The sequence below is a fragment of the Notolabrus celidotus genome, chromosome 21, assembly GCF_009762535.1.
Source record: "Notolabrus celidotus isolate fNotCel1 chromosome 21, fNotCel1.pri, whole genome shotgun sequence".
In the NCBI taxonomy this organism is placed as follows: domain Eukaryota; kingdom Metazoa; phylum Chordata; class Actinopteri; order Labriformes; family Labridae; genus Notolabrus; species Notolabrus celidotus.
Window position 1 is genome coordinate 21,283,818 of NC_048292.1, and position 13,863 is coordinate 21,297,680.

At 42.4% G+C, this 13,863-nt stretch overlaps 1 protein-coding gene across 3 annotated transcripts in view; it reads right to left on the reverse strand.

Moving 5' to 3' along the window:
- scube1 (signal peptide, CUB domain, EGF-like 1) overlaps positions 1-13,863 on the reverse strand; it is a 127,893-nt gene that overhangs the window by 12,101 nt on the left and 101,929 nt on the right. For all 3 annotated transcript variants that reach the window (XM_034673203.1, XM_034673202.1, XM_034673201.1), the window contains 2 exons: positions 6,386-6,508; positions 2,008-2,124 (listed from right to left, as the gene is read on the reverse strand). In XM_034673203.1, coding sequence (XP_034529094.1) covers positions 2,008-2,124; positions 6,386-6,508 — 240 coding nt within the window. The remainder of the gene's footprint in view (positions 1-2,007; positions 2,125-6,385; positions 6,509-13,863) is intronic.

Consider the following 13,863-nt stretch of genomic DNA (forward strand, 5'->3'; position numbering starts at 1 on the left):
CTCTCATTGACTTTCATCATTTTGGTGAACATGCAAAGATCAGACTGGAGAGTGATCAATACTGAGAACAGATCCAGCTACACTTCATTAACTGTTTGCTGAACTCTCTTAATGTCAGTAAGAGGATTTTAAGTAACTTTTATTGTTCTTTTATTGAAAGTTTCAACATGTTCTTTTATATACTGGTTCAATACCTTACTCATTACGGATAGAGAACAGCCTGCAGAGCATTGTAAAATTTTGCTCCAAGATCACAGGAATCAAACAAAGAGACTTGTGTTCCCTCTGGGAGAATCAGGTGGTGAAGAAAGTTTAAAACATTATTGGCCAGCCATTACATGTTCTTTCTACCAAAATCATACTGATGTCTTCAGCTCGCCGTTTTCATGCACCCTTGAGGAGAACTAATCTTTTCTCCAAATCTTTGATCCCGTCTGCTACCAGGCTTTTAAACTCAGACGGTAGTCATTTTAGTCATTTTAAATAACATTGGTATGACAAAGTAGATCATATTATCTTTTAATCTTTGTCTTATCTTACTGTTATTTATTACACTTCATGTAAACTACATTAACTTATTGCTGTCCTTCACAGACCCTCTGGTCTCATGTACAGATCCGGTGCTTGACTTGTAGCATGTATATATGATGGATTTGTTGTAAATGTTAAATGTTGTATGGTAAGCTATAAATGAATTGTCCTTCTTTGGATCAATAAAGTTGTCTGAATCTGAATCTGATTATCTTTGCAGAGGACACGGGTCATTCTTTCATGCAGAAGACGACTGACCTAACTTTGTAAAACAAGATGTAATGACTCTGCAAAAATGTTAAGTGTCTTTAAAAGTCATCTGCACATCATATTTCTCAAAATGCTCCTGTTTTGCATCCATACATCCTTACTTTTTGCATGTGATCCTGGAGTTATTTTTCCTTTCGTTAATTTGTTTGTCCCACACTTGTGTATCTATACAAACCTGGCTCAAACTAACACCATCCTGCAAAACATCTTCCCTTCATTAAAGATGAAATGTGCTACTGTTGTTGAATGTTAACAGGGGTGTTTTTTTATACTGTTATCATCGCAAACTTTATTTAAACATTGTGGTATTTTTTCTGCACTGAACAGGGAAAAAGCCAGTAATTAAAAACGCATTTCAGCAGAAAGCCTTCCTGCAGGTAAGAGGCGGACATGCACCTTAAATACAGGAAGTGATTCTCACATATACAAAATAGAACTTGTAGGTGAAAAATCTATTTTTATTTGTGATTTTACACCTGTAAGTTTTATTTTGTAAAGGTGAGAACAAATTCCTGTATTTTCATTTTTTCTTCACTTGCATCATACACTTTAAGTTGTTTTTAATCTGTTTCGTCTGAGACTTTTACCTTTTATTTGATCATATATCATCTTATATTTGGGCTTACTCTTCAAAATTCCTTTTAAATAACTAAATATTATTACAATTGTGTAACCATTTCTATCATCAAGTGTACATATGATAATAAAAACATAAACTGCCAAAAACTGCAGCTCTGAAATGATCTGAGGGTTGAGTTAACTCCTCTCTTTGACTAACCTTCACAAAGAGAGGGTTTATTTCAGGTCTGATGGATTGAACGTATTTAGTTTTACAGAGCTACAGGTGTGTGACACAACACACACAGAGTACACACACACAAGCAGAAAAACACACACACAGACACACACACAAAGGCTTACACTTCACAGACACAAAGACGCACAAACACACACTCAGGGTGAAGTTTTTCAGGTGAAGTGAGGCATGAGAGTGCTTTCATCAGCAGCCTCTGCACACGCTCAGTGACCTCCTCACCTTCACACTGTGGAGAGCATTTCTCTCTTTAAACACAGACAAACACTCTCTCTCTCTCTCTCTCTCTCTCTCTCTCTCTCTCTCTCTCTCTCTCTCTCTCTCTCTCTCACACACACACACACACACACACACACACACACACACACACGCACACAAATACAGACTCTCACCTCCGCAGTGAGTGAGGCCGTACAGGATGTAACCTTTGTTGCACAAGCACTCGAAGCTGCCGGGGTAGTTGATGCAGGTGTGGTCACAGGTTCTCTCAAAAGAGCACTCGTCGATGTCTGAGGGAGAGAGAGAAACATGACAGTGGAGAAGATGGATGTCTTTGCAGGAAAATATGAGATATACGAAATATCTTCATCTATAACTTATTAAATAACAGGGCTAAGGGAAAAGAAACACTTAACAAAAGTAAACTATTCCTCCTCCAAAAAGTTACAACTCTCTAAAACCAGACCAGTTTTTAGTTTGTAGCGATCTGTCCTGATTCGTTTAGAAACATTTGGATGGCTAGATGCACAAGCCATACTTGCCGGGTTCCATAAACCTGAATTCAGCGACAGTAAACATTTCACGGTAACTCTGCACAACTCTTGATACCTCTTGGATGCTCTCAGGGTGTGAGTGCTCGTTCTCTGCCTCCAGAGTGAACGACGCTCATGATCCTGCTCATGATTTGCAAACTGAGCCATTCAGTTCAACCTTTTATTTTTTGAAAAAATTTGATTTTTTAATTTTTTTTATTGATAGGACAGCTGAAGAGAGACATAAAATGTGGGGAGTAGAGAGTGGTGAAAGACATGCAGTGAATGGTCAACCGAACGGGAGTCAAACCAGCGACCTCTGCAACAAGGACTCTAGCCTCTATGTGGGGCGCTTAGACCGCTAGGCCACCAGCGCCCCGATTCTGTTCAACCTTGTGTTCATTTTTGCATGTTAAGGCATGTAGCATCCCTTGTTATGTGCGTATCAAAAGGTCTCCTTGCTGCTTCTCACCTGAAATAAGACATCATCATCACGAGGTGAAATATAAAGGAAGAAAAGAGGAGGACCCTTTCCGCAGCCACAGTCATCCTCTGGTTGCCGTGTGTGGTCAGTTTGTGATGTTATGTATTACACAATCATTTTGTTGGGTCTGGAATAACTATTAAATCACCTAAGACATCCAATTGTACTAAAAAAAAAAAAAAAAAATCAATGATATAGTGAAGGGTTTTCTATAAATAAAAGCACCACTTTTGGTAACAGCGTCTGGCAGCTTTGAGTTTCTGACTCTATCCACTCCTACGTCTTAATAAAGCCCATGACATAATGTCTGAAATGCATCCTATCCAAACAAAACTGTTGTATTGTCACCAGACGTTTAAAATAACTATCTCTGCCTGTTTCACCAAACCTACTGAAGCCTCAGACCCAAGAATCTGCCCAGGTTTTAAAAAACAGCAGAATGCTCCTTTAGATGAACTCAGAGTGGATCAGTGATGGTTTAAATCAGCCCGATGAGAGCACTCAGGTTTATTTCTGGCTGCTTCAGTAAAGTAAATCACGTAAAGGTCAGCAGGATGAGTGGTTTACAGACATTAAGATCTTAATGAGTCATTTCTGGACAAACACAGACTCGGTGAAGAGGCTGCCTCGTTCATCACGGAGGATGTTATCGTAAACAAACACATGAGCTCAGTCTAACGTCTGAAACTTCACCGGACTGAAGAGGAGAGGTTGCACGTTCACCTTTGGATCCATGTGGGTGTGTGTTTATGTGTACTTGTATTATTATCTGATCAGGGACTGGGGCCAGTGTTTCAGGCTCACCTGGTTTATTTCAGGTTGTCCTGTCTGGGCTTTACGGGGGCTAAATATATGACCTGTTATAACAAAGTCTGTCAGGTGGAGGAAGCAGTAAAGGCCCGCGTGTTGGCTCTGTAATTTCCGTATCTGAAGTGACCTGAAGCTGTTTAATGTAAAAGAACAGACTGGAAATAAAATGTGTCACCTGGTTTATCTGAGTAATTATGAGTGGAAATCTTTCTCCCCATAAAATCTAGACCAGAGTTTAAAATCCTTCTGCTCATCGTACCTAAAGTCTCTAAAAGTAGTATGGGAGGTCGAGCCTTGAGTTATCAGGCACCTCTCCACCTCTACCAGTCAGGGTCCAGGAGGCAGACGCCCTCTCTACTTTAAGTGTAGGCTTCAAAGTTTCCTTTTTGATAACGCTTATAGTTGCAGCTGGATCAGGCTTGGACCAGCTCTTATTATGCTGCTATAGACTTAGACTGCTATAGGCTCAGACTGCTGTAGGCTTAGACTGCTATAGACTCAGACTGCTATATGCTTAGACTGCTATGGGCTCAGACAACTATAGACTCAGTCTGCTATAGGCTAGGACTGCTATAGGCTCAGACTGTTATAGGCTTAGACTGCCAGAGGAACTGACACACTGGGATCCTGTTTTTCCCTCTCTCTCCTCTCTCTGCCTGTCTCTTACTTTCACTCTTCCTGTCCCATTAAAGTTACTAACCATAGACCTTGCTGGAGTCCCTGAGCTCCCTTGTCTCGCAGGTTCCTCTGGATCTCTGCTGCTGTGGACGTGCCAGACTCCAGCTGCTACAACTACTACTATCCATCTCACCACTATCATCTCTCTCTCTTCATCTCCATCTATCCCTCTCTCCAACACGGTCTCAGCAGAGAGTCCTTTTCTTCACACAAGTTCTTCTTCTGCTTCTTCTTGAGTAGAGGACGTAAGACTTTTGTGACCTCTGACCTTGAGGTGTTTTCACAGGGATCCCTGACATTCATCAAACTTTCTCTCACTCTATATATTCAGATTAAAAAGTTAATCTGTGGGATTATTAATGTAACTACAGTGAACGATTAATCTCCCCGCTCTGGATTCTTCGCCAGCTCTGGCAAACTCTTAGACCTGCATCACTCGGAGCTGTGTTCTCTGGATGAGCGATTCTACAAAGACAAATCAAACATGATACTTCAGATAAAGGTCATGTTGGAGATGAAGGCTGACGGGCTGGCATGGCGCTGTGGCAAAGGTGTGTCAGAAATAGGCGCTAATGTGGCTCTCAGCTCTCAACACCACGTTATTAAAGACTCTTCTTACTACACGGTTATGCACAGTCATCAACAAACACAGGCGCTCGCACTGTTTGATGGTTTCAGGCCGAGGACAGACGCACCTCCAGGTTTTGTTGTTAATAAAAATCATTTTGTGTTGCTTTCCCGTCCTGCAGGTTTCAACTTGTTAAAAAGAATCTGCCTTCAGTTGTCCCAACAAAGCTACAGATCCATATTCAGCAGTCTTAACTACACACCCGGCAGAGGATGCAAACCACACGGCTGTAAATAAACACGATTATTATCTCAGACTGCACTGTTTACGTTCTGTCAGTCATGCATTTAAAAAATGCTGGTACACACATTCAGAGTCAGGGCTCTTTTGGAGTTTGAGAGTCGAATATTGAAGCTTGTTCGTCTTCTTCCACAAAGTCAGAGGAGATGATCGATACAGACTTCTTCTCTGTAAGCCAAGTAGGTCACGGGGGAAATGATCGCAGGACGGTGAGCGCTGCTGGAAAGAGTATATTCACTCCTGACTGATGTCCTGCAGGATGTTCTGCACCAGAGATCAGATTAGTATCGATTCTCAAAGCTGCTCTACGTCTCAACTTTCTTATTCACATATCGTCATCCTGGTCCTCAGCTTAGCCATGACTGAAACTTTTTATAAATGCATGATGGCAGTGACAGTCAGTGTTTTCTGGAAAACAGTGAGTGCTGCATTGCGGTTTCAAAAAATATAATCACTAAAGTTCTGGGATTTCCTGCTGGATGATTCCTTTTTTAGGTTAATTTCTTTCCATGGGATCAATGAATAAGGGATAATGTATGGTTAGCAGGTGATTATTTGAAATAGAACCCCGACACGGTGAGACAAGACCCCGACATGAAGCGGAGAAATAGCCCCAGTGATTCCTTATCAGTTAGCGTTCCATGGTGATGGATTCTTCTCTGCCTGTTGCGGTGGATTTAACATGAAACTGTCCTCATTCAGCTCTCCTTCTTCTCTGAGCTCTGCGGTTCACACACTTTCAAAAATAAACAAATGTCAAACTTTGAACCCTGCTGCTATCATCACCACCGCTCATGGTTTAAGTTTCTTTGTAGAGATCACTAACCTAAAGTTTCTTTCACTTGCTCCGCTCCTTTCTCTGAAGTTTCAATATTTTTAGCAATATTCCTCAAACCAGTGGATGCAGACAATAAGATGCATATGAAGCTGAATTATTCTCTTTAGGCATCTTAGTGAACTCTGAATCAATGTATAAAGCATAGAAAGAGTATTTCAGCACCAATCTGGAGTTTTAGTCATGTGTTTGCAGAGACTCTCAAAGTCTTCCATGAACAAGTTCTTGACTTTCATAAAGTGAAACCCAGATGACTACACAATCAACACCTCTTCACCCCTGAGTGTTTTTCGACCCCTGACGCAGAGAGGGCGTGTGTGATTGACAGCTGTCACTCGCTCACCTTGGCATGTGCGCTCATCAGTGAGCAGTTTGTGTCCTTTCTGACAGCTGCACTCAAAGGAGCCCACCGTGTTCCTGCAGAAGTGGTCGCAGCCGCCGTTGTTCTCCTGGCATTCATCGATATCTAAGGGAAGAAAAGAAAACATGAGATGTCATAGATAAAGATTAGACTCAGAGTTTCATCTTTCTGTGTGGTTCATTTAGAGTTCTGCTTGTTAGACAGAGCTCTAGCCTGCGGCGCTCATCAGGTTTATATCAAGGGATTCCTCCATCTCATCCTATGATACGCTCGTTACCTGGAACTTATGGAGTCTGGCTGCAGGGAGTAGACGGACATGATCACAGAAAAAGTTTGAGCACTCTCCTTTTAGAGGGATGGTGTAAGAATAACCACCAAATTGTACAAGATCAGTCTCCGATCCGTCACAGCACCAGATCTAATAGGTTTCTGTTCTAGTCATTTTGTTAACTTCCACTGGATCCGCTCCGTTGTGCCAGGTCGTAGTCCTCGGGATCAGATACACAAGACCTCTATTTTTGCTGGATGCCGGAGCACGACGCATCAATCTCAACAGAATAGATGGAGCGGGACAGGAAGTCAGGCACCAAAACAAAATGAAAACATCCGATTAATTTTCAGAATAAAACACTCTGTTATCACCAGATCATATTTCACTTAACTACAACAACAAAAACAGTCATGATGAGCGGAGCCAGGCCTGGAGTCAACAGGTCAGAGGTTTTCAGAGGATCAGAAAGACAACATGGATGAGGACAGGAGGAGGAGAATCCTTGATTCAGTGATTACCGCGGGAAAACCTTGGTCACATGACTCCAGCTCTGGAAAATTGGTGACGGTTGCATTCGGCCAAATTTGCACCATCTCATTAAGGTTATCTTATCTCATGATGAAGTCTTCCAGCTATGATATTTGAGTCTACGCTTAACATGAAAAACTTTTTGTTTCACCCTCTGGAATCAAGGATCTGTTGTTTTAAGTATTGATAAGACTTTAGGAACTGTTCGTTCTGTCAGCCTTGCACATAGACGAGGAGTCAGGAGAGGTTTCTGCACGATTACAGACGAACAAGAAGCCTTTGTCACTAAATTCTAAGTTGAACATGATTAAACAAGTTCGCCCTTTTACTTTCTCCATCCTGTCCTCCTTTCTGTAACTCACTCCTCCATCCCTTCACGAGTTTCCTTTCCTCTCTCTCCATCTTCTCTATCTGGGGTCTTATTTGTCAGCTCAGGGGCTTTGGTGTTAATACCTCATACTTCTCACCGCTTAGAGCGCCAATCAAACGAAGCTTAGCCTGAATAATCTGCCCGGCTATTGTCCTCCTCTCTTTGCTCCTGCTCCCCCACTCTTCCTACATCCTCACATCCCTACCACCTTAAATTTCTTCATTTTCCTCCTCTTGCAGAAAGTAATGAATTAGCGTTCCTGATCTAAAAAGAGTGCACAGCTATAAATAGGACATAAGGAGTAGAAAAATGCACACAGCTTATTTAAATCAAGCTGCAGACATGACCGTGCAGATTCGGTTCATGCGAGGGCGCCGTGCTGGAGAGAGCGAGGTTATGAGGTTGAATGGTTTGGTTTTTGTGAAACCAGATCTGACAGCAGGTTTGCAGTTGGCACAGAGCGAGCCGCCTCAGGGCTTCGTTATTATTTTAGAATCTGTGCCTCTGGATCGCTGCTCCACACCTGGACCGGAGCTCAGGTATCCTGCTTTTAGTCTGCAGGGATTCAGCAGACGCTTTGTCCCAGGACAGCTGATCTGTTTGATCAGGATCAACGTGAGTGTAGTTACAGACCTCTGAACACTGAGACAGAATGAAGAAATAAATCCTTAAAATAAAACGTGCCAGATTTTAGATTTGTATTTTATTTTCCTCCCATGTTTCACGACATTTTGGTCATAGACTGTTAGATTTTTCTAAGACTGGGTTTTTACAAGACAGCAACTAAATTCCAGTTAATGCATATCCTGTATAATGAATGGAAGTAGTCTCCATGACGTCACCCATCTGTTCCTGAAGCCGATCGTCGGCGGGTGCCATATTTGAAAAGCTGACTCAACCTAACTTCTGTCGAGCTAGAGTCAGGTAATGAGGCGGGCTTTTAGCCTTTTCGCTAACAGCTACAGTGTTCCCGCCTGTCAACCAAGTCAGCCACGCCCTTATTTGGGTTTTAATATCTTCACAAATACAGAGTTTAAAAAACCCACCTTGTACAGTGTGTGCTGATAGAGAAATGAGCTATTCAGACCTAAAAAGTTTTTTGTACCAGGCTGTAAACATGTTTATTTCTGCTGTAAAGATCGGCTCTTTGAATGGGTGTGTATGAGGTTTCCTGTGTTTCTGCAGCCAGCCTCTAGTGGACACTCGAGGAACTGCAGTTTTTAGCACTTCCGCATGGGATTCAGATTTTAAGACTGGAGTTTGTCACTTGAGTTAATTCGGTTTGCGTTCTTCTTCTCCTGTTACTTAATGTGGTAATAAAACAGCTTAAAGTGATCTATAAACACTGTATGGCTGGAATATGTATTACAACCAGGCACTGGTGAAAGGATGAAAAATTTGGCTTTCCAATGAGATAATATTCATATTAACGCGTCAAATGATCCAACAATTGAAAATCATGTCCCCTCACTTCTACTCAGTGGAAAAAGTTCTTAGTCTCTTAACATCAACAGGCAGTATCAGGTAAAAGGACTGCAACCTGTGTCTCAAATGTCGCTGTACAATAATGGAGATTTATTTGTGGCCACTCTCACAAAAAGTCTCCTGTCCCAACAAAAGCATTTCCTTCCCTTCCCGCCATTATGTCAAATAAAACAACTAATGCATGTAAAACTGTTGACAAAAGACAAAGTTTTCACACATTTTTGAGTGAATCAGGAAGGAAAAAGGACGAGCACATGCAACAATCTGCTCAGCAAACTTTCTTGGCTCACACACTCAGTGAGCGATTTTCATTCAGGTGACTGACCGGGCATCATCTTGTCCAGTATCCAGTTCTTATAATCCATCAATGGAGAAATCAAAAGCTTGACAGGCCTGCCATATCGAGCTACATGCCGAGCTATGATTGGATAATTGCTCTTTTGGAGAGGTTTAGAAAATCAGTGCAGACTCTGGGCTCTGATGTTTTGATCTCTGTGCTTTGGCATGCTTTAACATTAAACATTTCTCTCTGGCAGACGTTTTTAAAGAGTGTTTTTATGTGTTTTTATGATGCACAAGTAAAGAGGAGCTTTTATAGTTTATCTATTGTTGAGCATCCTTGAAATAAAGAATAATCCATTAACACCCAGATATTAACCGGGTCAAGAGGAGGTGGCGAGAGCACACAGAGGTCCGGTCAACACACACTCTCAAACGGCTCCAGTGTAGCGTGATAGCAGCCGTATAAAACAGCCAGTAACTCAGCCACCACTGTGTTTTTCCATCAGGGCTGACTCAAGCCTCTCTGGCCCGATCCTCTCGCTCCGTATCCTCAGGGAGCTTCTGCTGAATGAACTCTTCATCTAAATATGGAGCGAAGACAGGAATCCACAACTAGCTGGCTGTGCGCCGTGGTAGAAATGTAGTAAACTGTAAACGGTCCCGCTGTGCCCTGTCAGCAGCCTTTTAAAGGGATTGTCCCTCCATCTGGCTCCGCTAAAACGGATTTCCCCGTGCCTTGCGGGGGGAGAGTGAGACTGCGGGGTTTTTTAAGGAGAGTGGGACAGGTAAGGGCATTCGACTTCTGTCTGCCTCACATCTTTAAAGTTGGTTTCACACTTTAAGAGAAGCAATAAAGGAGGATTCTGTTGTTTTTATTTAAACCCTGGCTCTATTCACACATTTAGGCGTTTAATTAGTTATAGGCAGAGAAACTTTTCTGATAACAGGCTCAGAGGTTTTTTTCAAACGTGACCCAGAAGCATTCGTTACACATCTCAGAGCTACTTCAAATAGTGTAACAGTTTACATCATGTGTGTTTCACTAATTTTGTGTTTAACCTGTCAGAAAATAACACCAACAAACTACATTTCTGAGGCAGCAACTCTGTTCTGCAAGCAGCAACCTCTGACGTTGACCGATGAAGACAATGTGGGAGTCCCAAAAACTGCAGTTCCTCCAGAGTCCACTTGAGGCTGGCTCCAAAAGCCAAGGAAGCCACATTAACACTCATGTTAAAATGCCCGTCTTCAGAACAATGTCTAACATTTTAAAACTCATTCTATTTGAAGATATCAAGATTAAACGTTTTGCATATCTGCAATAATGGGCGTGGCTGACTTGACTGACAGGTTGTAGTTGTTTGCACGGATGCTAAAGGCCAACCTCAGCTCCAACTCTTTGCCAGCTTCTAGAGGCCACCCAAAAGTTAAGTATTTCTGACATGGCAACCGCAATCGTTGGGTTTCAAAACAACACTTCAGAGACTAGTTGGTGACGTTAAGCCTGGTTTATATTTTCAAATCGTCGACGTAGGTATGTGTAGCTCTTTTTCGACTCAGACCACAAACCCTGTGATTGGTCCCCTCGATGACTATGTATTTCCTGCATTTACAGCACCTTAGGAATCGCTGTACATTTCATCTCCTCCTCCATCTTCTCTCTATTCTTCCCTGTAATCATGTCTTTATGATACACAGCAACATGTATCAACTGTAGATTAACATAACATGCTCTGAATGGCTGTGAAAAAGCAGAAAACGTAGTGTGGCCAAAAACAGGCGACACGACCAACAGAGAGACCACACTGCCCTCTAGTGTTTCAGCAGAGTACTGCAGTGCGACGCAGACACATCGACGCACAAATATGCGGAGCTCACGTCGATGTGTCGACCACTGCTGCGCAGCGTGAACTCAGAAGTATAAACCAAGATTAACAAAGCCTATGTCAATTTTTATGCAGTCTATGGCTTTGAGGAGAGTGATGTTTCCTGAAAATGTGTCTTAGCCTTTAACAAAAAAGGTCTAAATCCATAAGAAGTGTCTTTGTTTTGTTTTTACACTCTTCAATAACAATCTTGGCTTCTCAGTGGCAAGAACTGAAACAATAAATGGATAAATCTGACAGGTTTAATTCCTAAAGTGGTTGTGATACAGCCATTGCAGACTTTTTTGCAGCTGCCTAAAACAGTCTACCGGTAATCACCAATCATCTTCAACCCAAAATATGTTTCAAAAGATATTAAGACAAGTTTCTTCTCTTAACGCCCTCTTTTTTTTGTTTCCCCCTCTTCTGTTTTGAACCAAAGTTACCTCTTTTCGACTAACGCAAATTGGTTTGTATTTCTGGCTGGTGCTCGCGCTGGTTGAACTTGGGAACCAACACGGCACCTGTTTGTTTTTCTGCCCGCTCGAGCCTGTTGAAAAGGCACGTCATGACGTCAGATTTACGTGACCACTTTTCCCGGCAGCGCTAGTGCAAACTTTCCCTCACAACAACAACAATGGCGGACAACGGCAGCTTGTCTCCTCGGTTGACCACTGCTTTGCCTTGGAATCCATCAGTCTCTTTTATTTTTTTGCTGCAGGACAATGGCGGAAACACGTTTGGTTTGTGCTTTTCATCACAGCAACCCTGCACCTCACCCCTGACGTAAGTGGTTAGTGGTTCTAGACCAGCAAAGAGTTGGAGTCCCTCCTGAAAGTTTGCCTGGCCGGGAGCCGGTTCACTCGCAGTCGAAACACGAAAAAACGGTTCTCAATTGAGCGCTGGCGCCGAAACCGGCCCTGAAACTGCCTCGGTTGAAAAGGGGTAAGTGTTTGACCTTTCTGCCGTTTGTGTAAAACCTGCAGCCAGCTGTCCTAAAGGATCACATCTATTATTTGTATTTCTCAATCATTTGTTGGCAGCAGCTTGCAGAGCTAATCTTTATCAGTGAGAACCCAGAGGTGCCTGCCTTTCGCCTTCCACGTTATAAACGCTTCCTGACCCTGAAACTGCAAGTGTCAAGCCCAGAATACTCTTATATTATAAAACCTGCTGAATGTTGCAGATTTTGAATGAATCCCACAAACAGAGAAGCTTCTGAAGGGAAGAAATCATGATTCTCCACTCAGCCATGTTTGCAAAAGAGACTTCTCCACAAACTGAGAAACACAAACAACACAAACACACCAACACAAACCCGCTGCCCACACTGTCTCTGCTCTAATGCCTATGTAAAACCAGTGGATACCGCTCTGGGTTGACCCAACACAGACAGACACAGCTCCGTAATTATTCTGGCAGCCACAAACACTGGCATCTACCCACACTTAATGGCCACTCTGGGGAGCGCTGAGCCTTATAACAGGGGATATAATTACCTTTAATGGAGCTTAAATAAGCTTTGAGCTTAAATAAATACATTAAGCCTCAGAACATCTTGAAATGATAAAGTCTGAAGGAGGAGAGAGAGGACAGATAAAGGCATGTCAGGAGAGAGAGGAGGGTGGCCTACATGTGTGGCAATTCTGAGAAAAAACAGACTTCTTCTGCTGTTTCATCTCTTTCATTCAGAATTAGAGCAATACTTTCTTAACTTATACCTGCTTTATTGTATGACCTTCAAAAATGTCTTTAAAGTAATACTGAACTAAAGCTCTAGGGCAATGATCCAGCAACATCTGATGGAAGTCATCTTTGAATCGGTTTGGGGATAGTTAACTGGAAGAGGGTAGAGGAAACCTGCTGAACTGGCATTGTTTGAACATATAAGAATGGCTGCAGCCACGGCCCAAAACAAAGAACGTCCTCTGCATCGTCACCACTGGTCTCAGGGCCAAACTAACTGATTGGACAGACTTCCAGTAGTCTAGACTTTTTTGACTGAGGTAGCCAAGGTGAGGAAACAGACAAGAATTAATACTGATGTTTCTCTAAAAGCAAAGAGGACCATCAGCAATCCAAAAGATAATTTCCATAACATATTTTTAATGTTGGAAAGGCCGCCGAGCAGTGGTTGCCAGACTAAAGGTGCTTTTCGACCGCAGGAAGCAGGGTCTAAATTTAGTTCTCCCCCTGAAAAACTCCATGGTGTCATCCATGTGAATGGCTTTTCATCTTTGTCTTACTGCCCTCTACTGGTCTGGCGGTGTAGTGCAATTACATTTTATTTTCTCCATTAGGACTGTCTTGATTTCTGGGACTTCAGCTCGCGGTCGAAACGCAGACATTTATGGGGCCAAAAGAGCCATTAAGTTCTAAAAGCACCTTAATTGAACAACAGCAGGTTACAGAAACAGCCTTATTTTGATATTTTCATGGTAAAGATTCTTGCTAAGGGATATATTTGTCTGTTAAAAGACAGCATTATGTGGCGCTGGTGGCCTAGTGGTCTAAGCACCCCATGTATAACTCCCAACCTTGACCTTTTGCTGCATGTCTTCCCCCGCTCTCTACTCCCTACATTTCCTGTCTCTCTTCAGCTGTCCTGTCAATAAAGGCAAAAAAGGCCAAAAACATAACTTAAAAGAAAAAAGAAAGA